Source organism: Eleginops maclovinus, chromosome 21 (assembly GCF_036324505.1).
Source record: "Eleginops maclovinus isolate JMC-PN-2008 ecotype Puerto Natales chromosome 21, JC_Emac_rtc_rv5, whole genome shotgun sequence".
Taxonomy (NCBI): Eukaryota; Metazoa; Chordata; class Actinopteri; order Perciformes; family Eleginopidae; genus Eleginops; species Eleginops maclovinus.
The window spans coordinates 6,649,802-6,673,453 of NC_086369.1; the positions used below are offsets into that span (position 1 = coordinate 6,649,802).

Here is a 23,652-nt window from a genome sequence, read left to right on the forward strand (position 1 = left end):
AAACTCCTTTCAGTACCAAAAGTCAAATAATCCATTACACACAACAGCTAATTTCAGAGAAAATGACTCTGGGCTTCCAAAAAGATGCACCTTAACCTATACTAAGATTTGTTTGCTAATTCACAATGTATTATTAATCTGAATCTTCAGAGTAACTCGTAATGGAAGTTAATAAATAACAAAAGTGGAGTAAAAGGTGCATTTGTTTTGTATAAGAGTAGCATTGTAACCACCAAATAAAGTCCCAAACTCAAATAACATCAGAACAAGTCTACATCAAAATATACCTTAAACTACCAAAAATGTATCTTAAGATATAATCAACATCATGTTTGTCAATTTTCTTTATTCTTCAACGAAACTAGTGATCAAAGTTATTGGATAAATATATTGGTATGAAAAGACCAGGAAATGGCAAAGCAGTATCGATATTGTACTTACGTAAGTACGGGAGTAAATATACTTTTCCCTGCTGGAATAGCACAACCAAAGTCTATGGTTGACCTAATGGAATCATTCAACAATCCCATTCAATTATTTCCCCTTATACCTCATTAATATTTAAGCATTATGTCATCACAGGTGTGACATCAAGAGATTAACACTCAGCGAATCAGAATTAAGGTCACATAATCTCCTGAATATTCTGAGGATATAGGCCTGCTGACAGAAGAGAATGGTTTAACCACACATGTGGGAATGTGCCTATGAATAGCAATCATCCAGGTCATTGGATATCTAGAAGTAAAGTCGCCGGACAAAGCCAGTTGTCTGCTGATGACAGGTGACTTAATATTCTAGATAGAAGTGGAAATTCCTTTCTAAATGCACACAGCATGCAGATATATAAAGGATAATGGTGTATTTTGGTCTATGGTGACTTATATTCCCTAATAAGATTTGCAGTACAATGTCAAAAAGATCATGAACTTTAACATTTCATTTTTCCAAGGAAATATGGGTCAGAATCTAGTGAAGTGGCTGTAAGAGTTTCAGTTTGAACTTTAAATGTTATTCTTTACAGTGGAAAATATGTTATCAAGTATTTAAAATATGTCCAGCATATATCTCCATCAATTATCTGGAAGGAATATAAACATTGCACGTCTTTAACAACTACAAAAGCAGGACATTTAACACCAGAGCTCGCATCTCTTGATTTGAAGATTTTTTGAATGGGATATGGATTAAGTTAAACTCTACAAATTCTAAAATTGAAAAGGTCTAATGATAATAGTTTTAGATCATGGAAAGAGGTCAAAGCTACAGTACACCAAATTGCACATTTACTATTCTTGAAAAGTATTTTACATTATGAAAGATGTCATGGCTGTCACCCGGCAAGATGGAGATGTATTGAATTACTACACTTTTCACTCAGAATTTGGAGTGTGATTGAAGTCATGGCACGTCTGTAGTATTTTATGCTGATCAAAATCAGACCCTACCCATTGTTATTGTTTTTCCTTACAGAACAGCCATTCCTGACTTTAATGTTTATGGTGTCGATCTCTTTACTCTAATGAGCCTTCAAGAATGCACTTTTACAATGTTTGATTGGCTCACATGGTACCAATCAACTGGGCTCTTGGCTGTCTGAGAGAGGTCAAATGCCAAACCTCAAAACCTTTACAGGCAGCAATTTCTGCCACACTGGAATGCAAAGTAAGAAACACTTCAGCTTTCTGTAGGAGATGGATGTGATCACACTAACTGGATTAAAAACGTCAGCATCTATAGCTGGCAAGTTACACACAATATGTTTTAAAGTAGTGATACAGTACTGAGGAAAATGTGCTTAACCAATATATTTATTTAAGTGTGACATTTTAAAAACGAAATTTCACCACGTGTAAACATAGTTTCAGCTCAGCTCTGACAGGTGGCCATTATTGGTCATCCAGTGTGAAAACACACCCCCAGGAGCAAAAGGGTAAGGGCTGACAGCAGGACTGGAGTTTATTTCAGGAAGGAGCTCAGACTTGGCATAGCAGGCCGAATCAGAAGCGCTGAAGTCGTCTTCTGGCACAGCTGCATTCTGGGAGAACATGGTCAAGGCACCGTTGGTGTCTGACACAGCGGTACTCGTGGGAGCCGAGTGGTCATTTTCAGCCTCTGTTGGGGCCTCAGGGCTGGCGGAAAGTGGGGCCGGGGTGATCTCCTCCAGCTTGAGGAACAATGTCCTCAAGGCCTGAGGCATGGACATGGACCTGAGACACAGGCCGCAATCCAAGAAAGCAAAGTTGAGCTCATTTTCATATCTTGTTTAGGCTCAAGACATTTTAAACTTGTGCATGAAAGATGTTCAACCTAGGTATCATCATCCTCTAACAGCAGAAAAGTACGGGGTAGATATCACTTTTGAATACATACTTCTTCATAATAGAGGAGAGGTTTTCTTCCAAAGAGGGGTCCCCTATTCCTGCCCCAAACAAAGTGCAGGTAATCTGATGAGCATCGGATAAATTCACCAGCACTGTGTCAATCGAAGAAATACAAAATAAGTCATAAACATCTACACTTGTGGCTTAATAAATTAAATGTTGACGTAGATAATGAAATGCTCACAAACAACGAGGGAGTCAGAGTGAGGTCGCTGGAAGGTCACGGAAAAGCTGGTCTCAGACTCAGGACGCACTTCAAAGTGCTGGTCACAGTCTGACCCAGAGGGCAGAATCCATGATTAAACCATCATATCTTCTTCTACATGCTTCTTATCACAACGTACCCCACCATGGATGCATTTCCACCGTTATGCTGATGAAACCCTGTCCTATACCTCTACCAAATCTATGACTCATCCCCGTCAAAGCCCTCCGCAATTTCAATCTCTTTTACCGCACTGACCTCATACTCTTACTTTAAAACCTCAGACAAACTATTCATCCTCCTAATCCGGTCCAAGCACTGGACTTGTGGGAGGACAGGGCCTTCTCCATTGCTGCCCCCGCCCACTAGAACTCCCTCTCATTACAACTCAGACTTTCTACCTCACTCCCCACTTTCAAATCCTCACAAATGTAAAACTGTTTTTAACTTGTGATCCATGACTGGTCCCGCCCTCCTTTTTTCTTTCTCTTTCTATTGTTGTCGGTGTGTTTATTAACCCAACTTAATGCTACCTGTTCCTGTACACTGAGAGGTCATACAGCTCCTCAGCAGGGTGTTGATGGCACACTGATGTCGAAGCAGCTCCAGTAGGGCTGGTACATGGGCCGGGTGGGTGAAGGGAATACTGTCCACCACGGTCCCTCTTAGGGCGGGCACCTCCCATGCAGCTCCAGGGAGGATATAACGGTGCATCACACTACCAGGAAGAGGCTGGACAGAAACAGGATTGATTCCCTTAGAGTGAATCTAATAGCCTGCATAATAATGTAGCTTGAGATGAACCCAGTTACCTTTCAATTTGAGCGTAACACAAATGTTATCATACATACCGCCGTAAAAATAGTATCCTGCTCCTCTAATGTCTCCCTGTGGATTTTTGCACTTGGTGAACTACTCATAAGAAGCTTGGGTAAGGCTGCCCACTGCAGGTCAGCATCTGGTATGATCACATCTATGAAATATAGAGGGGGGACAAGAGAGCAAGGGATGAGCTTAGGCTGGGGGACTATTCATTGTAAAAGTGGAAACTAACCTGTTATTTGTTTGAGCTTGTTTACGAAAGGGAACATCATTGGTATTGCCGGCTGCAGTTTGAGGAGAAAGCATGCAGGCAGCACCTCACACGGCATCTCACCTAACGGCAGGGACACAGGATAACTGCCACAGAGGAGCATAAAAACAGCATTCACATTCACTGTGGGGTGTAAAATGAAATGTATCCTGTCGAGTGAGAGATTAGACAGCAACATGTTACCCCCGGGGATCCAGCTGTGGAGGCTGTGGGATCACAGAGGCTGTCTGAAGCTTGCAAGGCACATCACTGACATGAACCGTCACCAGTGCTGCCTGCACCACCGTCTCTCCATCAGTCATTTTTGCTTCTTCTTCTTAAAAAGAAAAGAGATTTAAAAAAGAAACAACTACATTTGGTCCATTCACGTCTGTAGATTTCTCCCAAATTCAAGTTAGCTTTGGATAATAGCTCAATTGCATATTTCACTGTAAATGTTTTAGCTTTCATTCATAGTCTGATTTATATGCATTTTATACCTAAACATGTATTCTAGATCTGTTGATGTATGTTCTGATTTATGTAACGATTCAAACACATATTTAACATTTGTTCTGTAAAAAATCTCAATGTCAAAATGAATAAATAATAAGATTGTACCTAGCTATATTTAATGTTCAGATATAGGTTTTTAAAATGTATGCAAATAAGCGTAGATTTGATATTTATCTGCCTCATTTGCATTTGTAAACATATTATTTTAGTAAACTTTTAATACAAAATCCAGTTGTCTTACTGAAATGGATTTGGGAAGTGTTGTGGGCCCTATTACATACTTAACACTCAAATAAGAATGAGTATAATGCATTCAAACATTTATAAAAAGGGAAGAAGTTTCATTGGTAGAGACCAAAATCTTACGTAAATCAGAGGTCTTCATTCCATCAGTTGGATGGGAATAGAACTGGATAAACAGAGGGCAATCTAAAGTGAAAAATGAAATGTCAATTGACAAACAGATGTTTGGATAACTTGTGTTATTTGTTTTCTTGGCATTATATATACCTGCTTTTCCAACGATTAGACACCCAAGTCTGCCATTGTTAATCATGTCACCTTGGGGGTCAGTGTCAATAGGCACACTAAAAGCAGACAACATTGTTATTAGTGCTTTCTATGAAATATCAAAAATATACAGTTAACTGCTATATGCTGAAACAAGCAGCATGTTTTCTATAAGAGAAGCCTGAGCCAGAAAGAATTTGGCATTTATGCTTGAAGCAGCTTTTGAGGTATTAGTGTTTTTAGGTGACTTACCATGGTAAAAGTGACATTTGCTCCAAGTCTTTTCCAAGGAATTGCAAAGATGCAAACAATTTTAATTTCTGGTCACTGAGAGAGTAAGACAAATGCATATCAAAGTTAAATGACTGCAAGAAGGCCAACATGTTAACAGCTAAATAACATTTTAAGAGTATATTACCTGTCTCCAGGGATGTTGTACTGGGTGAACAGGTCTGCCAACTTCATGGCGAACTCAGAGAATTTCTTTAACCTGTGCCCAGAAAAACATATCTCTGTAATAATTTCAATGGCACAAAGTCATATTTTTGCATCAAGCTCAATGTCAACATTTCTCTCATTTTGTTAACTTACTTCAGCAGCTGCAAAAAGGACTCACTGGGCTGGAGGAAAACGGCATTTTATTACCACGCAGATTAAAGGCGAGTAATGTAATTTGCAGTCTATTCCACTTACAACAGGGGACCCTCCATGTGGGGCCACTTTGACCTCATCCGCCCTGCCACACGGCAGCAACACCACCTCCAGGTAAAACAAATCAGCTGTCAGGTAGCATGTGGCCTCAGTGATGTGAAAGCCCATTCTAGGGAGGAGAAAATGTGTGCCAACAAGTATTATTACAAACGAAATTAAGCTATAGAATGAGCCTGTTAAAAAAAAGGTTCTTGTAGGGCATTCAGTCGCATATCAAAAGCCCTATAAATACCCTTGTTGTTTGGCAATCATTTCCAGACGAGACCTCATGGTATTCATAGAGGACACTGAAATATAGAGATGCAGACTTACACACAGGTAGAGTATTATATTGTATGTACCATCGTACACCGAATTATTGGTTTATTGTTTGTTTACCATTAGCCACTTCCTGGAGCCTTTCCAGGGATCTAAGCAGCGGCACACATGGTTTGGAGGCATCTTTGGGTTTGTCCTATTGGGGGACAAAGGGAAGTAAAAACAACAATGAACCAGTTGTGTAATCGTCCTTGTGTAACAGTCTCTGGTGCTCACAGCCCCTCCCATGTCACCAATGTAGACTTTTGGAAGCTTTGCACTTTGGGATGGGTATGTTTTAAAACACCATGGGAGGCTGCCACGCCTGAGTTTGTAAAATCAACACTGACATTTCTGAGAGGCATGGGTCTATAAGCTCCTCATCAGCATCACTGCTGGCAAAAACTGCATGACTAGGTCTGGCTGTCTTATCCCTTTGGTCAACACATCATTTCAGTGCACCAAGTAATCAAGTTTCTTTACGACACGGACCACTGCCAAGCTCCTCTTAATATTAATCCAAAAGGACCGTCTAACCCGCTGCACCACCCATGAGAAATCTAAAAGAGAAACACACCCTCTCGTAAGCTCGGCATACAATTCTGCATAGCAGCGCAAAACCCATTTAGAAGCATTATCAACACTTTTTGGTCAGCGTAAAAGACATCAGAATGTGAAAGGCTTTGCATTTTGGGTCCTAAACCTGTAGCAGAATGATTTGCATCTGAATGGTATAAAAATACAGAGATATAGCCAAAGCCCAAAGGCAACCTTTAAAAAGACAACTTTGTTTTGTTCCAAATAGGCTCCCTACTCACACTATGCGATGTGGTTGAAGGGAATCCAAATAATCGTCAATGCACAAACTGATGAAACAACAAAGACTTGTGTGTTTCAGGATAGATGAGCTCAGTGCGTGGCCACACCAGTTCCTGACCAGTGAGCAAGCCCTCACATATGAGATAAGCACTGTAGTATAAAGTACAAATCTTTTTTTAATCATCTAATTTGGCTGCTTTTAACAAACAAAAGATCATACCTTCAAATAACCAGGACAAGGGGAATTTGATCTGAACTCCAGTTTTTCTATGTGAATTTAAAGAAAAGGTAGCAAACTAAAATGAGAATGAAACAGATAGTTTTTTTTAAATTGCAGTTTCTTACCATGCATCTTCGGACAAGCTGAAAGGTTTCTTTCCATGACTTCTCTGCAAATTTCAAGTGCAGTTCAGAGATTATGGACTTCATGGCTAGAGCATTTGCCTACAGAAGGAGGAATACTGAAAACATAATACTACAACATCCACATCTTTTAAAACCGATGTTAATCAATTTTAGGGACTTTTAAATCATATTTTTGGGTTACAAACAAATATATAACTACTTTTTGTGTTTGAAATCAATAATAAATGTCTGTTAATGAAAACAGGAACTTTTAAATCAACATGATCTTGCTCTTGAAGCCTTCGTTACTCTTATTGAATTGACAGAGGGTTTTTACCTGAACAAACGTGCTAACATTTATGTTGATTATCAATTAATCAATTACCATGCATTTATCCACTGCATGTAATTTTTTTATGTTATACCACGCAACCAAATCACTAAAAACACTCAGAAATACTATTAATAATGATGAAATGTTAATATTAGTGCGAAATTGATGTGACATTGGCACAAAAAGTGAAGCTGAGGTGTTGTCTGGTTCTCCCATGCGGGCGGGCGTTGTCAGACAGAGCCAAGCCCCACAGGATGTGCACTCAGTCTGCTGCTGAAGTCTCTGGAGGTAGCTAGGGAGCTAGCCATGAGCTAACAAGTAGCTAACTGAGACTTCTCATTCTGCCACCATAATTCAACCTTCGTCAAACGCCGTGCCAAGGCGAATACTGTTTCATTTAACGGTAGGTCTCGTTATTCATACGAATGCAAGTGTTGTAAAGCTTGCTGCGGCCATGTTTGCTATTCATTTATTTTTACGTTTTAGTTGTGATTAGCTGCTTGTTATCGCTTGCTAGCCATTTTGCCTGTGTGGCCACCCTAGTTGGCTAAAGAGGATCGATTCAACATCTGTTTCTAAGTATCATATTTTAATGATTTGTCTTTTGTGTGTTATCTGAGCTGCTACCGTCATGTTCGACTTCCTCACATGTTAATTAATGTCCAGCTGACGTAAACTTGCCAGGTGTGTTAGTTAGCTTGTTAGCCACACCACCCTCTGCACCTGCTAGCTTGATTACCTGCTGTTGACATGTCCCCAGCTTACTTGCTAATAAGTTAACATGATCATTAGCGCATTAGCACGTTTTCATTCATTATTTCAGTCGTTTGTTGTTGAAATGATGAGGCAGAATTGTCAAAGCTTACAACATAGAACATGGTTTCGTTTTCTTGGATGTGCCATTGCTTTTCGCGTTATTTACCCAGTTTCATAATCATAAATACATTGTTTAGCGTGTGTTATACAGTCTATAGATGAAACGTAATACAACGTTTAAGAAAATCACTATTTTGAGGTCCTATACCTAGATACTTGCTGTTGTCCTAATTGTCAGCGTGTCCTAAAGACTTTAACTTGCCTTACATACAGAATATCGCATATATTGATCCCATATAACTTTACAACTTCATATGGCCCTTTCTCAATACTATATTTAAGAGAAACCTTTACATTATTGGGTTTTAAAATGGTTTAGTTAAAGGATACTGCTTCCTACACTACATCGTAAATATTGACTTTAACTGCATACACTCCCTTTGTTAATTTGTTTAATGACCTATTGGCTGTATTCCCATTTTAATCCCTGATTTTCAGAAGTCTGGGTGGGCCTGTGATAGGGAAAATGCATCAACACACAATTCTGGACATCATGGTATTCCCATAGTCGGTCCAGTATGAAATACTGACCACTAAATGGCTTTGGCGTATGTCAGATTTGATCCTGTCTTGTCAAAGTTTGGGAAATACTGCCAGATGTTATGCAGAAGCTTTAAAACAAGTTATATTTCTTTCCTAAATGGCTTTCACAGGTTTCTCTTAGGTTAGTGGAATTTGCCTAGTGTTTGTCAAGATGTATAGTAGATAGGTTTGTTTATCCATAGGTCATAAACGTTGTTGGGTTTCCCAAAGGAAGCTGTCTTTTTGCATTTATTTACGGTTGTCTGACATCTAGCATGTTAACACCGGTTACAAAATATGCACAAGGATAATTCACGTTCTGGAAGACGTTTTTTTCATGTTTCTGCAGGTAATTTTGTTTGGGTCACCCAAATCAATGTATCAGTATTCTTTATCTTTGAGTAAAGAAATCTGTTCCTATGACTTCTTTGTCTCTGTGACTCACTGGTATAGTCACTATAGCTATGTTAAGGGAAGTCTTTCTGCAGACTCAGGGAGAAGTGGTCATATTTAAATAGTGACTATTGAGCTGTTTCTAATGCATCAATCGAGTGCCAGCGGTCATTATAACAACAGAGCATCTTGCTGTAGTCTTAACCAATTAACCTGATTATTATCATCTGCACTAGTTTTATTGTATTACTATGGGACACAATGAACTCTGGGTATCTACCTGCAGAAATGTAATCTAGAGCCTGGGAAATAATGATGAAATATCTAAGGAGTTCTTCTCTCTTTTTTTCTACAGGAATTATCATTCGGCCCTTTGTTGCAGCAGTATTTTACGGTCTACATTTCACAATCCTTCCCTGCACCGCCAGCTTCACCTTGAACTTTATCCTTTTCAAACCCGGATCTCCCCGTAGACAGAGCCATGGCAGCTGCTAAGCCCAAGGGGCAGAACTCTCTAGCCCTTCACAAAGTGATAATGGTGGGCAGTGGAGGAGTGGGGAAATCAGCCCTCACACTCCAGTTCATGTATGATGAGGTGAGCAACTTGCACAACAAGTCAATTAAAAAGATGTTAAGGTAGAAAGGGTTTCTTTTTAAATTGACAGTTGTTATATTTTCCCCCGTGTAGTTTGTTGAAGACTATGAGCCCACCAAAGCAGACAGTTACAGAAAGAAGGTGGTGCTGGACGGAGAGGAGGTACAGATTGACATCCTCGACACAGCTGGACAAGAAGACTATGCAGCCATTCGAGATAACTACTTCCGCAGCGGCGAGGGTTTCCTCTGCGTGTTTTCCATCACAGAACTGGAATCCTTTGCAGCAACAGTTGACTTCAGGTCCAGCAGCCTAAAATATTACACCAAGGCAGCTTTCCATCCATTATGTATCATTCCCCTGCTAAAATGCATAAACAGTCTTTGCTCCTTTGGCATTTGGGAACATCATTAAAAGGCTGTATTTTCTACTGTTTAACCTCGTACGTTTCAGCACGCCTGTTTATTTAAATAATTCATGACTGAATGACATTTCTCTTTTTGCAGAGAGCAGATTCTGCGAGTGAAGGAGGATGAGAATGTTCCGTTCCTCTTGGTTGGTAACAAATCGGATTTGGACGACCGACGGCAGGTTAGCGCAGAGGAGGCGAAGGCACGTGCTGAGCAGTGGGGCGTGTGCTATGTGGAGACATCAGCCAAAACCCGAGCTAATGTTGACAAGGTACGCTTGACTAGCTTAGCATCTCGCTAAATGTGTTAACTGCATTTATTATCAGCAAACCGAGCTACTATATGTTGTGCTTTTCTTACAGGTGTTCTTTGACCTGATGAGGGAGATCCGAGCGAGGAAAATGGAGGACAGCAAAGAGAAAAACGGGAAGAAGAAAAGTAAAAGTTTGGCCAAGAGAATTCGAGAGAGATGTTGTATTTTATAGTGGTAAAAAAAGGGCAGGGTAGCTGCTGATGTACATATACATTTCTCAGACTTTTGCATTTATTTTGTGCCCACACCTGACCATGACTTTCTGTTCCTGGCTAACAGGACATCTGACCGTGTGTCAGGGAGTAGTAAGGTGGCACTCCATTTATATTATAGCTCTAACTTTTTATGTGCTGACACTCCAAATCATTTATGTACCCTCTCCTACTCTGGCCACCTTACAGAGTGTAATACATGGATGTGTGAACATCCCTAGACCAACAAGTGTTTTAAGGACACAACTGGTTTGAAGAAATTGCTAAGCATATAGAATATTGCCAAGTGTACGTTCTGTAACTTTATCCACATGCTCTTTTGAAAGAGGAGAAAACCGAATCCAATGAAGGCATGGTTGATTACGGAAGAGGTTTGCTTCCAATTCTTTTCCCGAAAACACGAGCACTAACACAGTGCCCCGTATATGGAACCGACTGACAACCGTGGCTCATTTTGGGAAGGAAGAGAGGCACGTATTTTGTCTTTGGATAAAATTTTAATATGGAAATGGGTAAATAAAGGAGGAGTTGTTTGCATGTAAACACTTTGCTTCTTCATTGTGAATGTGGCCCCCAGCCCTGAACCTTCAGTTGCCTGTAATCTAAGCTTGCCTATTCAGCTAGTTCACCTCAGTTTTAGCAAAAAGTCATATGTCTCAAGGTTTGTTTTAGGTTTGCGTAGCGTTTTTTTCCTGTAGGCTAGTAATGGTGACTATTTGGCTAATTCTGGGAGGTGAGGAGGCAGACTGCACACACACATGCTCGCTGGTGCAAACGCTGGTTGTGGTGGATATTACAAAGTACAATATCTTACGGAGTGTTCATTGTCAGAAAAGTGAACAAGAAGGAAGTTACCATTCCACGTGCTGTAGTCTGCCAAAATCCATAGGCATCCGACCGTCTGCCACAGCAGCACCACCAACAGCGCCTTCTGCCTCGCCATCCGAACTTTCCGTAGAACCCTGTGGCTCCAACTCATCCAAGTATGGCTCGTATCTATAGGGCATAACGCCCCTCACATTGTCCTCCAGCATTGGGTCGGACTCTGCCACTTCGAAAAATGTGTCAGGATCCGAGGATGAATCGGAGTTGTCAGAATCCATGTTGTTGACAGGTGTCAGGATAGTCGTGAGTGACAGGTGGGATAGTGTCTTGACCAAGGAGCCGTTCCGGAGTGTACGTCATAGGTCATGTGACTGACTAATAGGAAGGTCGGTAGCAGATCGCAAAAATCGCACTTTTAAAAGGCCGTACAAACTCAATTTCTCTATCATAATGATTAAAACCAACTTCAAGTGACTATTTTGTATGTGTACTTTCAATGTGTGTATGTATATTACTTTATTTTCCACGTGTCATGAGGTCTTTAATGTAGGCCTACGCTTGACACGGGGCTTAAGCCCTGAAATGTTACGCAACATTTCTTTGTAAAGTTTGATGTGTATAATATATTCAGACAATAGGTGATAGGGTCAGAGCCAAGGTTTGAATGGGGAAATTGTAAGTGGAGATTGGTAAGTGAACAGACCCAGCTATGTAGTGTCAACCCAGACTCCAGTGCCACCAAGGAAATGTATGTTGCACTGGTGAATCTATGAAGCATTTCAATTGAAAGGTTGTTAGTCAAAACTTGACTCCAGTTCTATTTGTTGATTTACACCTGGATTTTTTTTACGTGTTAAGGTTATGACCACATTTTTTAACTGTGAAGTCCATCTCTTTTATGTCCTCTAGTAAGATGAGCGCAGTCATGTTTCACCTTTCTTTCCCCTTTGTGTCCTCAAATGCACAACTGATCTTTACCCTAAAATCTGTGAGGGATCACTTAAACTTCTTTCAACTAAACAATTCAGAAGTTTAACTCGTACTAGTCACTGGTTCTTTCATTGCCTTTTTTTGTTTGCGATAAAGGACTGCCTGGTGCTCTGATAAAAGGCGATCCCATAACACTACATCCTTTACATGCTGTTTCTAAACACAACCTAATGTTGATTAAAGAAATTGCTTTAAGTCATGTAAAGATTTATTTTGCCAATTTAACTTTTCCTGGCTCAGACTATTAATCACAACATTCTCTTAATTGGGACTTAAGTGGGAAAAACGAAGAATTTCAAAATGAATGCAGGCTTGATAGGAGAGAGGTGTTACCTGTCCAGAAAAGTTACTCTTAGTCACCAAAGAAAAATGCTAGCTATTACAAACAAGTGCCCACTTATTAATGGAACTGACTGACAACGTGCTATAGTGAAGGAAGGAAGGAAGGAAGGAAGCACAGCAGTGATTTTGTCTTTGGCAAAGAGGAATTTAATTGTGAAGGACCTGGGGTAAAGTAAGGAGGGATTCAGTTATTCATGTACAGTGCATCACTGTTGCCTCTGTCCATTGTGAATGTGACCCACCCCCCAGCCCCATACCCTTCCTGTTTGCCTGTAATCTTAGCCTGCCATGATGTGCAGAGTTGTCGGTCTACTTTTTTTACCTTTTTGTTACATTTTGTGCAAGGCTTCCAGTTTTAAAAAAAGCTGTCGTTTTACATCTTCATGAAACACTGAATATGTGAATTTCTTCTTGTAGCTCATGTTATAATATTTTAGCAGTGTCAAAATTGGCAAAATAAGAATTTCATAGCACCTAAAATTGCATCGACCAAACTACACTGTGAAATCTGCCCCTCGATTCTCTTACTTTCCCTTTATGACAGATCCTCTCTTTTTCTTTTAACTTATTTAAAGTAATTTATTTTTCAAAGGCTGACCGTGATTCAGAAAGTGTTGCCTCGTTTCACTCCAGAGTAAATGTTTGTGTGTGTGTGACACGTTGCTAACAACAACAGCTCCACCATTTACATTACAGGATTTCCTCAACAAATAGGATGTCCAACACTGGAGGCTATGCAAAAGAGTGATGTTATTGCATTGGAAGAGAATATGAAACTGGGGAACACTTCAACAAAGTTTCAGTGAGTGCACTAGAAGCATTTCAGCTTAGAAAAACGTTTAAAAATAAATCAAGTGGATTCCTTTAACATTATCACTAACTTATTCCTGGTTTGGATTACAGGCTTTGATTGTCATATATGTCACTGTGTAAATTGTACAAAAACGACAGTAATGCAAAAGAATGTCTGTGGTATTTCTTGTTAACTGAAAAGCACACTGTAGAGGGATTTGGAGTTTAAAGATATGTGACGCAAACCCAAGATGTTGGGGACTTATGGCAATAGAATGTTAAGAAAGTAGTTTGGGTTAATTTGCTCTAAGGGCTCTAGTATATACATGATTGAAACACATCTGATGGTTGACATGTTGCAGAAACTGACATGTAGAGTTATAATCACAGTCTGGTAGCCTTCCTTAGCTTATGGCCATTACATGAACTGCTGTGTGTCTGCATTGTTAAAGATTACAGAAGCTACTTTTGGTAAAGTGACCACCATAGTGCTTGCTTACTCTAACATTGGCTTAACACAGTCTTAATTCTTGTTCCAGTGCTTTTTTTTCAGAAGAAAACACTCAATAACTATTTTTCTTTGACCTCATGTTAATAGATTCGATGGCCCAAATATTTTCAAGGGTGATACTAAACTGATATTTGTGTGAAAGCTATGAGCTTCTGGGTGTTGAAGTAACTTTTACTTTTATTGAAATACCCTCGGAAGAAAGAAAATGATCTATGTCTAAGTTTGGATGGTTGTTTGTATGTATGACATCATCAAAATGTTTCTTCATGTTTACTTATTTTGAACATAACCACTAATGTAGCCCGTCTGTCTATCTGTTAGTGAATGCAAGAGGTGAAGCTTACATTTCAGTTAATATTTTTGTGAGTTATTTGAAAAATGGCAAATAAAGTGGATATTACTAATAACATTTTCCAAATGTATTCAGATTTTTCTGTGTGATGTTTTCCTGACTTATTGCAATGAGGAGTGGCTGCTTGTTGTGCTGCTCACATTTATGGGAACAGTCTGAATACCACCACCTGCCGACCCTGACCTTTGTTTCTGTGATCAGACAAAGGTGAATTTAAATAATTGTGTTTACACTATTCAAGCATTGACTTCTCTGGTTTGATATCTTTTCACTCTTATGTTATTGTTTGTATGTTATTTAGCAGTTTTTGATGCAGCATTTTACAACGCCAAATGATGTTGAAGTATAAAATGTATGCACAAGCACAGACAGTTTGGCGCTGCCCTTATCTCACTGTTTGCACAACCAAACAGATTCTTTGTGCATACATGTCGCTTGCAGAACAAGGGGGAGTATTGATTTACCATAGTACAGATGTGGATATGTAGCTGTTTTATAACAGTGGAAGTTGAGTGTTAAAGAATAGCATACTACTGCTGACATATTTTAGATAAGGGAGAAATTAGTATACAACTGGCAAATCTGCAAACAGATTTAATTGATTTTTAATTGAATTAAAAGGTGGGGATTTATTACATATTCTAAAAACAGGTGTAAGAAAGGAAATCTAATGAAAGCAGGACGCGTTGTTTATTTTGGTTTAATACCATTCATTAATAATTCGTTTTTTATATAGCATCACTTTTATTGTAAGTAGCTATATGTTTATAACAGAATCAAATACAGTTATTACCAAATGTAATGTATTGAAAGCCAGTTTGCTACTTATGTCAGTATTTGGTTGATGGATTTGAGACTCGACCTTTCGTATAAATTGATACATTTATTTCGAAATGTTTAATTTTTAAAGTAGGGGTTTCCCTTGGCGATGACGTAGACACCGAGCTGTGTTACGCATACGGGTATTATTGGTTCACACCGACGCACAAGGCCTGTAGTTTGAAAGCTGTCTGGGCCCTGGCGAGTTGTACCGTTAGCCACATTGCGAACAAAGTTACAATTTATTCAAATCAGTTAAAATAATTGTACAACCATTTTGCCCGGAAACACTTTCACTAATTGTGGACCATGCGGTGGTAAGAGGGGGCTACAACCCGGTGGGATACGTGGAAGCAGGCGTGCTTTTACTCTTGTATTGGATTTGACTGAGTTGAATTGAACTCAACGCAAGGAGAAAAGAAAGCGAGCTGGCTAATGTGCTAGCGGCTACTTAGCTAGCAGCGGCTATCCAGCCAACTCGCGTGTTATTCACTTCCTTGTTGCACATTGGAGTGGGATGGAAGGCGAGAAGAAGTTTGTGAGGAGGAGACTGAGTTTTTTTTTTCTTAAACTTTAACACTACCTGGTAAATGGATATACATGCTTGCACGATCTGCAACATTACAGAAGAGCTGGATTTTAAAGGAAGAGATGCGTTGGCCTGTGCTTTGACCATGAAATGGAATGCCACTGTCTAGTTGGACACAGTTAGCTGTTGGAGGCTAGCTGGCTAAACCGACTGCCATTAGCTAGCACATCTTGGAGATTTACGTCCTGGAATACAATGGTTGAGTACCGACTGACTCTATAACTAAACACCATATTGTGGATTGTATGTGACGGGATCTACAGGCACCAAGTGTAATGGATTAACTACCGTCAGGGGTAACTCACTTTTTATTGAACCTCAAACGAGCTAGCTTTGTAATGCTAATGTTAAGCTTGTGATTTAGCTAACGTTAGCTAGCTGGCTGGCTGTCTTAATTGTGAATTGACTGTAACGTTAGCCAACTAGTCTGTGACACAGCTAGCCCAATGTTTTGTTCCACGACTCAGCAAGAAACATAGGAAAAGTATATAATATAAAGATAGTTCTCATCTTAGGCAAAGGGCTTTATTGAAGGTAAATGCCTAATTCAGAGGTGCTTCGGGAGGGTCGGGGACGGAGCCCCTCTGCTCAGAGAAATGCTAACCGACAGGACAGGCGTAGCAAGCCGGGGAGCGGTGCTGCTCAGCGAGACAGACACCGAGAGAAGAGGCGGTCATCGGCTTCTAGGAAAAAGAAACGCAGATCGGCCAAGGGAAGAGACTTGTTGCATGCCGGTACAACAGGAGACCCTTGTAATAATCGAAAGGGCACTTTTGATAAAGACGCTGAACTTCGGACATTGGTTGAGTATGACGACGTTAGTTCTCAGTCAGAGCGTTTCTCTGGGAGCCCCTCTCCCAAACGTGACCCCCGTGCTGACAGGCTCTCAGTTGACCGACTCAGCGATGTTGACTTTGAGTTTAATGGACCAGCAACCCCAGACCGAAGTCACCCTAGAGGCCGGCAGGCAGTGGTCATAAGCAAGGACGAACCAACAAGGGGACCATCAGAGAGGGGCAAGCAAGAGAAGGAGGCAGGCAGGAAAAAGGACCGCCAGAGCCGCGAGAGAGACTCCTCGAAAGCTAAAAGTGCTACTAGCCTCAGTGGCTCTAAAAATCACAGAGACACCACAAGGAGCAGTGACAGAAATGGCAAGAGAACATCTACATCTCAGTCCTCACAATCTGCAGATAAAAGGGATTCAAAAGGGCACAGAAGTAAAACAAGATCTGATAAAGAGCCCCCATCTGCATATCGAGAGGCTCCACAATCCTACAGAGATGATCGTGAAGACCTCAGGGCATACAGGAGAAGTCCTGGTTTAAAAACAGAAAGTCCCTATGGGACAACCTTTCCATATAGCTACCAGTCTCCTGGTGGTTATAACCAGCTAACATCTAAAAAAAGTCCAACTTATGGGGGCAAAAGACCGTCTCCCAGTTCAACGTATTATAGCCGGGATGCAGACGGGTATGGTGCATATGGTATGCCAAAGTCACCCAGCTCATACTCCAGCAACAAAAGGAAGCGATCCCCAACGAGCCCGGCGAACTGGCGTAGATCCCCGAGTTATGGCCGACACAGTCCGTATGAGCAAGGAGAGTTTGGTTCAAGTCCTTATGGAAACCGCAGGAGATCTCGAAGTCCATACAGGAAGTCCCTGAGCCCAAGTCCAGATGTCAGGTGAGTTGTTATAAAGCAGATAATGTGTGTTTCAGATATTGGCTGTTGTGTGTTTTTTTTCGGGTTATGAGGTGTCAAACATAGTTTTTCCACAAAAGGTGTTCTAGATTTGTTATAGTTTGTCAAAATGGTTCAACCCAAACCAAAGTAAACGTTTGAACATCTTGACTTAAGCTATGTCTAGATGCATTTTAAGTGAAAGCCCTGCATGTGTCATTGGTGTAAACATTTCATGTCTGTACTTTTTAGGCGATCTGCTCGATCACGTAGCAGAAGTCCATATTCATCGAACAGGCCTTCACGTTCTCGCAGCCGCCACCGCCACTCTCGCTCCCGCAGTCGCCCATCCAGCCTCTCACCGAGCACGCTCACCTTTAAAACTAGTCTTGCTGCTGAGCTCAGTAAGCAGAAAAAGGTTAAAGCAGCAGAAGCAGCCGCCAAGGCCAAGAACTCCAGCAACACCTCCACTCCAACCAAGGGTTCCTTATCAGCTCATCAACCCAGCCCTAAGATAAATCACACATCCAGAAAGGGCCGCCCTCCCTCTCCACCACCACCGCCGGAGAAAGGTCCCAGAACTCCCCCATTGAGCATGCCCCAGTCCCCCTCTGACAGGTCAGCCAAGAGACCCACCGAGCCCCAGCCCATCAGAGATGGAAAGGGGAAAGATGACTCTGTACACCGGGACAAAAGGAAAGCACCAGCATCTGCACAGAGCAAAGACAAGGAGCGGGCCGCTGCTTCCCTGCTCTCCACTCTGTCCTCGCTGTCCTTGCCCCAAACAGTTCTAGATCACATGGCTAAAGGAGAAAGGTGTGTGTGTGTGTGTGTGTGTGTGTGTGTGTGTGTGTGTGTGTGTGTGTGTGTGCGTGTGTGTGTGGTTGCGACACATAATTCTCACGCATTTCCTTAAACTTCATTATCAAGCCTAACTTACACTCTCCCTGTCTTTGTATCTCTTTCTTTCCCCCATGATCAGCTTGAAAGACAGCTTGATCTCAGGGAAGAAAAAGTCAGAGAGGAAGGCCCGTCAGCTGCTAACCGACTTGCCCCTCCCTCCCGAACTTCACGGGGGCACGTCTTCCCCGCACAGCCCAGCCGACGACAAAAAGTCCCAGGCATCTCGCCGAAGACCTAAGTATGTTGCGGTGCACTCAGAGCTATTCCTCCTTTTCTTCTGCATATTCACTGTGCTAACACTGAAATTTGTTCTTGTGATTTCCAGAATCTGTGGCCCGAGATACGGTGAGATTAAGGAGACTGAGATAGATTGGGGCAAACGCTGCGTGGACAAGTTTGAGATCATTGGAATCACCGGGGAAGGCACCTACGGTCAGGTGTACAAGGCTAAGGACAAAGACACCGGTAAGTGTTTGGAAAACAGAGGTTATGGTTTTCTTGTTTTGAATGTTCTGTTGGAAATGCAAATAGCCTTAGAGACAGATCTGCTGTACGGTAAGACCAGCTCATGATGTTATCCTCTTACGCTGTTCTTTCGTCTGGTTCACAGCTGAGATGGTGGCTCTGAAGAAAGTCCGGCTGGACAACGAGAAGGAGGGCTTCCCAATCACAGCCATCAGAGAGATCAAGATTTTGCGGCAACTCAACCACAAGAGCATCATAAACATGAAGGAGATCGTCACGGACAAGGAAGACGCCTTAGATTTCAAGAATGATAAAGGTATACGATCCCGCCACACGACATTGATTTGTTTTTTGGGGGGGTTTTCTGTATCCTAATCTTTATTCTCTTATCTCAGGTGCTTTCTATCTTGTGTTTGAGTACATGGACCATGACCTGATGGGTTTGCTGGAGTCCGGCCTGGTTCATTTCAACGAGAGCCACATCAAGTCTTTCATGCGACAGCTGCTGGAGGGCCTCGACTACTGCCACAAGAAGAACTTTCTGCACAGAGATATCAAATGCTCCAATATCCTGCTCAATAACAAGTGAGTCCTTTTTTCTTTTTTACTCTGTAACACAATATCTGTTTATTGATTTTTTTTCCTACATTTAATTTGTCTTTTCTCCCCGTCTTATTCAGAGGTCAAATCAAACTCGCCGACTTTGGTCTTGCTCGACTGTACAACTCTGAAGAGAGGTGGGTCCTACGTTTTAGATTTAGCGTCACAATTATCTATCAATCTTGCTTCTTTATGCAAACAACCCGTGTCTTTTTGTTCTTATTTTCAGTCGTCCATACACCAATAAAGTGATTACACTATGGTACCGTCCCCCAGAGCTTCTTCTGGGAGAAGAGAGGTACACGCCGGCTATTGATGTCTGGAGCTGCGGGTAAGAGCAGGACTGATATCGACTGAAGGGTTGTGGTTTTAACATCGCTCTGGGTTATAATGATTAATTGTATCTCCTTTTGTCTCTTCACAGATGCATCCTTGGGGAACTTTTCACAAAGAAACCAATTTTCCAGGCTAATCAGGAGCTCGCCCAGTTAGAGCTCATCAGGTACTTGTAGGCTAAATCACGTTAAATTTCACATTTCAAATTTGGTTGCAAACTGGTTTACACAGTGCTTCACCCAGTTGAGAAGATCTAAAACAGGAAGAGAAACTGATACAAAGTTTTTCCACGGATCGCCCACAAAGCTACGCAAACACAGTTGTTTTCATTAGCTGCTGTTTGTTTTGTTATGAATGACCTTGTTAGAGGAAAGGTGAAGATAGTGATTAATCTATTCACGCCTCTGCTGGGAAAACCTTGAACACTTGTACATATCCTTATTGCTGTGAGCTATGCACAACATATACTGGAATAAGCACAACTGTACGAGTCCTATTTCATCTGTTCTCTTATTTAATTCAACCCTTTACAATGGGAACAGAGAAACTAGGTTCTAATACGTTTATAAGTGATTTAAAGCAACATGTCATCAGTTGGTGGTTTTATGAACTTAATCTGAGTGAAGATTATGTCCACACTTTGCTGTTCTTTTTGACTGAATTATTTTTTATCGTTTAGCCGGATATGTGGCAGTCCCTGTCCTGCTGTGTGGCCAGATGTGATAAAGCTCCCCTTCTTCAACACCATGAAACCAAAGAAGCAGTACAGGAGACGGTTACGAGAGGAGTATGCTTTGTAAGTGAATGCACACGGCGTCTATTTGGAAAAGGAAGTATTGTGGAGTGCATTATATTGAAGTATTGTCTTTCTGTTGTGGTCCAGCATCCCTCCCTCTGCCCTGGACCTGTTTGACCACATGTTAAATCTGGACCCCAGCAAACGCTGCACAGCTGAGCAAGCGCTGGGCAGCGAGTTCCTGAAGGACGTGGACCCAGACAAGATGCCCCCGCCAGAGTATGTCACGCATGCATGGACATGTTGATCGTACAGTTCAAAGACTACCATTTTTAACTGTTTCCTTCTCTCCAGTCTTCCGCTGTGGCAGGACTGTCACGAGCTGTGGAGTAAGAAGCGCCGGCGCCAGAAGCAGGCGCCGGAGGAAGCGTCCGTCCCGAAGGCGCCCCGTAAGGAGCTGGGCCTGGATGACAGCCGCAGCAACACTCCGCAGGGCTTCCCCGCTCCTGGAGGCACTAAAGCTCCAAATGCAGCGGCCTCTGCACTGCTAGGTGAGTTAACTACTGTTAGCTATGGCCTTTTCTTCTTTTAACTCCTTCACTTTCATCTGTCTGTCCATATTTTCTCAGTGTTGTTTTTCCCTGGAGGACTGGTGCATAGACAACACAATGAACCACGTTTTTAGAAAGGGGCTGGCCCTTCCACTTGACTGTGTAGCATTCCGCACACCTATGACTCAAGTGTGCTAGTGATGAATCAGCGTGGTCTGGAGTCCGACTGGTCCAACTTGTTTTTGAATCTTGATTTTTAGAATATTACTAAGGCATGTCTGAATGAGTTTTCTGTGCTCTTACAGACCCAAAGGGCCCGACCTCTCAGCTAACCCAGGAGCAGCTGGCGGTCCTCCTGAACTTCCTGGGCCAGTCCAAGAGTTCAATGAACACTGCGCAGTTTGTGCAGTCCATGGGCTCAAAGGTCAACCAGGAAACGTTACAGCAGCTCTCCAAAGTCCTCGCTCCCACTGACCCCGCCGAGCCGCCGCCGCCTCAACCTACGCCTGCGAAGCCCCCCCAGCCCACAGCTCCTGCAGGCGTGCCCCGAACGCCTCCTATGCCCAAACCTCCTTCACCCCCCATGTCTGCGCCGACCGGGATTCCAGAAGGAGAGGCGGCAGCTGCCACGCAGACGGCCATGACGATGCTGCTGGCTCAGCTGCTCCAGGCTCAGCAGAGGCAGGAGGTGAGTGATGGAGGAGAAGGGGCAGAGAGCACTAACCTAGCAGGAGCAGCACCAGGGGGTCAGCCTCCTCCTCCAGAGGTCAAACAGCCCCCAGAGCCCAGCCCAGTCTCTCCAGGTAACCCAGTCTAATATTTCGACTTGTTTTTTGAACGAATGAGTCTTAAGTTAGGAAATATTAATGAATAAAAGTAAGAAATGCTTAACATACATTTATATTTCTGTCTTTCAGTGTCTGAAGTAGGTGGTGTCTCCATCCTGCCCCCAGACCAGAGGCCCCCGGAGCCTCCAGAGCCTCCTCCCCACGCTGACCTGGACTACCGGCAGCCTCCGCCTGAACCCAAGACCGGCCACGCTCCACCCATCGCGTCTGCAGGTGGAAGTGATGGAGGGAGACCCCCGGAGCCAGACTACCCACCACTCCCTACCGCAGAGGGGCCCGGATACGGTGGAGACTACCACCACCCACCTCCTCCTCCCTTCACCCCTGCAGGCTTCGGGGACGGTTACATGGGCCACATGTTGGGCGGAGGCCTGCCGCCCCACGCTCTGAGGGAAGTGTTCAGCGGACCTGCGGCCAGCTCCTCATCGGCCCCCTCCCACCCGGACCCCTTCCCTCCACCCACGGGACCCAGCAGGATGGTGTTCAGCGGGGACAAGGACCATCGCTTTAAGTACAATCACAGCCCCTTACCTGTGGAGGGGCAGCCCAACCCCAGCTCCATCCACATGTACAACCACGCCATGGCTAGAAAGGACGGTGGAGCTCCTCCCCCACCCATCCCAGCTCCAGGACAGCCCTGGGGCTCCCCTTCCCAGGTGGGGGGCCCGCCACTACCCCTTGGCTTCGGCCCGCACGTGAACTCGACGGCAACAATCAGAGGACGAGGCCTGCCGTTCTGAGAGACAAAAGGCTACAGGACTCAGTTTGAGCGGGAAGCCTCTCAGGCAGAGCTGGGTGGGGGGCTGAATCTGGAGATGCACAGTCAGTTTGTAATGACTTCAGTCTGTGTGAGGTGTTCCTCCTCCGTTTGGAATGTGGAGTACGTTGCAGGAGCTTTTCTCGCTCATACCATTTTTCCAATTTTTTTGTAATCTATTCTGCTGTCTTTTAAATTAAACTTTTACCCTTTTTTTTTTTGAGTGTACATTTTTTCAGGCCGGGTCCATTTTTAAACCTCAGCCTTTCTGTAATTGCTCCAGGGGCAGACTAGTATTAATGTTTTGCACTACTGACTAAAGTAGGCGGAAACTATTTTAGCTACTAAAAGGAAATGAATGGTGTGCTTTATCTGCACAATTAGGAGTATGACCAGTAGTGTCCTCTTTTTACGACAGCCATGATTATGTTGGAACAAGGATGGCTCAGCTGATAGGGTTCAGCGCAGGGAGCTGTTGGAGGACTGAGTGCCACACACACACTGCGAGGACTTGGATCTGATCTGGAGAAAGGCTCTTTTCACTTTAAATTCCACATGCCTTTTTGCCAATAGATGTTGTAAAACCATGAGCAAAACAAAAAAAAAAAAAAAAAGTGACCCAAGTCCCAAACAATGTTCTCTTCTTTTTGTACTAAATGAACTTGTCCCCCCTCTCCCTCCATCCCTCCTCCTTTGGCAAATGTTTATTAAAAAAATGCCAACAATGAATCATTGTCCATTTGTTTTCTACAAGGGTTATTGAAAGGTTTAGTTGTATCATAAATAACCATGTCACCACTGGATGGCAGTGTCACAAAATAGAACCACCAGCATTTTCCAAGTAGTGTCATTCACTCAAAAAGATACATAGACTTTAATAACATACACAAAATGACAAGCTCCTTGAACAAATCAGTAAAACACAAACAGATATTTCTCCTGTATTTGTGGCATGAAATCCTGAATCTTTAAAAATATATACATGTAAAGAAACTGGCAGGTTTGCGCTGCTGAGTTTTTATCAAGGGAGACACGGCTAAGC

General features: G+C 42.5%; 3 protein-coding genes across 7 annotated transcripts; 2 read left to right on the forward strand and 1 right to left on the reverse strand.

The window, feature by feature from the left end:
• Positions 1-1,460: 1,460 nt before the first annotated feature.
• Positions 1,461-7,548, reverse strand: zgc:111976 (mediator of RNA polymerase II transcription subunit 1-like). Of its 5 annotated transcripts, none has more exons than XM_063873889.1 (17): positions 7,245-7,548; positions 6,860-6,903; positions 5,777-5,852; positions 5,631-5,685; positions 5,381-5,507; positions 5,279-5,307; positions 5,106-5,177; positions 4,940-5,014; positions 4,688-4,764; positions 4,544-4,606; positions 3,866-4,001; positions 3,644-3,768; positions 3,441-3,562; positions 3,123-3,321; positions 2,569-2,658; positions 2,374-2,476; positions 1,461-2,210 (listed from the first exon to the last, which is right to left on the reverse strand). In XM_063873889.1, exons 1-17 carry the CDS (start codon positions 7,249-7,251, stop codon positions 1,865-1,867), a joined length of 1,746 nt encoding a protein of 581 aa, XP_063729959.1. In that variant the 5' UTR covers positions 7,252-7,548; the 3' UTR covers positions 1,461-1,864. The 5 variants fall into 5 exon arrangements, with proteins under 5 accessions (XP_063729959.1, XP_063729962.1, XP_063729961.1 ...); XM_063873891.1 differs by having other exon boundaries at positions 1,462-2,210; positions 7,197-7,548; XM_063873887.1 differs by lacking the exon at positions 7,245-7,548 and having other exon boundaries at positions 1,464-2,210; positions 6,860-7,182.
• On the forward strand, positions 7,381-10,714 carry ralaa (v-ral simian leukemia viral oncogene homolog Aa (ras related)). The gene is made up of 5 exons (XM_063873893.1): positions 7,381-7,596; positions 9,340-9,579; positions 9,673-9,881; positions 10,086-10,260; positions 10,352-10,714. Exons 2-5 carry the CDS (start codon positions 9,466-9,468, stop codon positions 10,472-10,474), a joined length of 621 nt encoding a protein of 206 aa, XP_063729963.1. The 5' UTR covers positions 7,381-7,596; positions 9,340-9,465; the 3' UTR covers positions 10,475-10,714.
• Positions 10,715-15,345: 4,631 nt separating this feature from the next.
• Positions 15,346-23,339, forward strand: cdk13 (cyclin dependent kinase 13). Its single transcript, XM_063873761.1, has 14 exons — positions 15,346-17,417; positions 17,667-18,230; positions 18,397-18,555; positions 18,643-18,782; positions 18,928-19,098; positions 19,178-19,367; positions 19,463-19,519; positions 19,612-19,713; positions 19,807-19,884; positions 20,398-20,514; positions 20,602-20,733; positions 20,809-21,005; positions 21,311-21,808; positions 21,923-23,339. Exons 1-14 carry the CDS (start codon positions 16,273-16,275, stop codon positions 22,591-22,593), a joined length of 4,221 nt encoding a protein of 1,406 aa, XP_063729831.1. The 5' UTR covers positions 15,346-16,272; the 3' UTR covers positions 22,594-23,339.
• Positions 23,340-23,652: the final 313 nt, after the last annotated feature.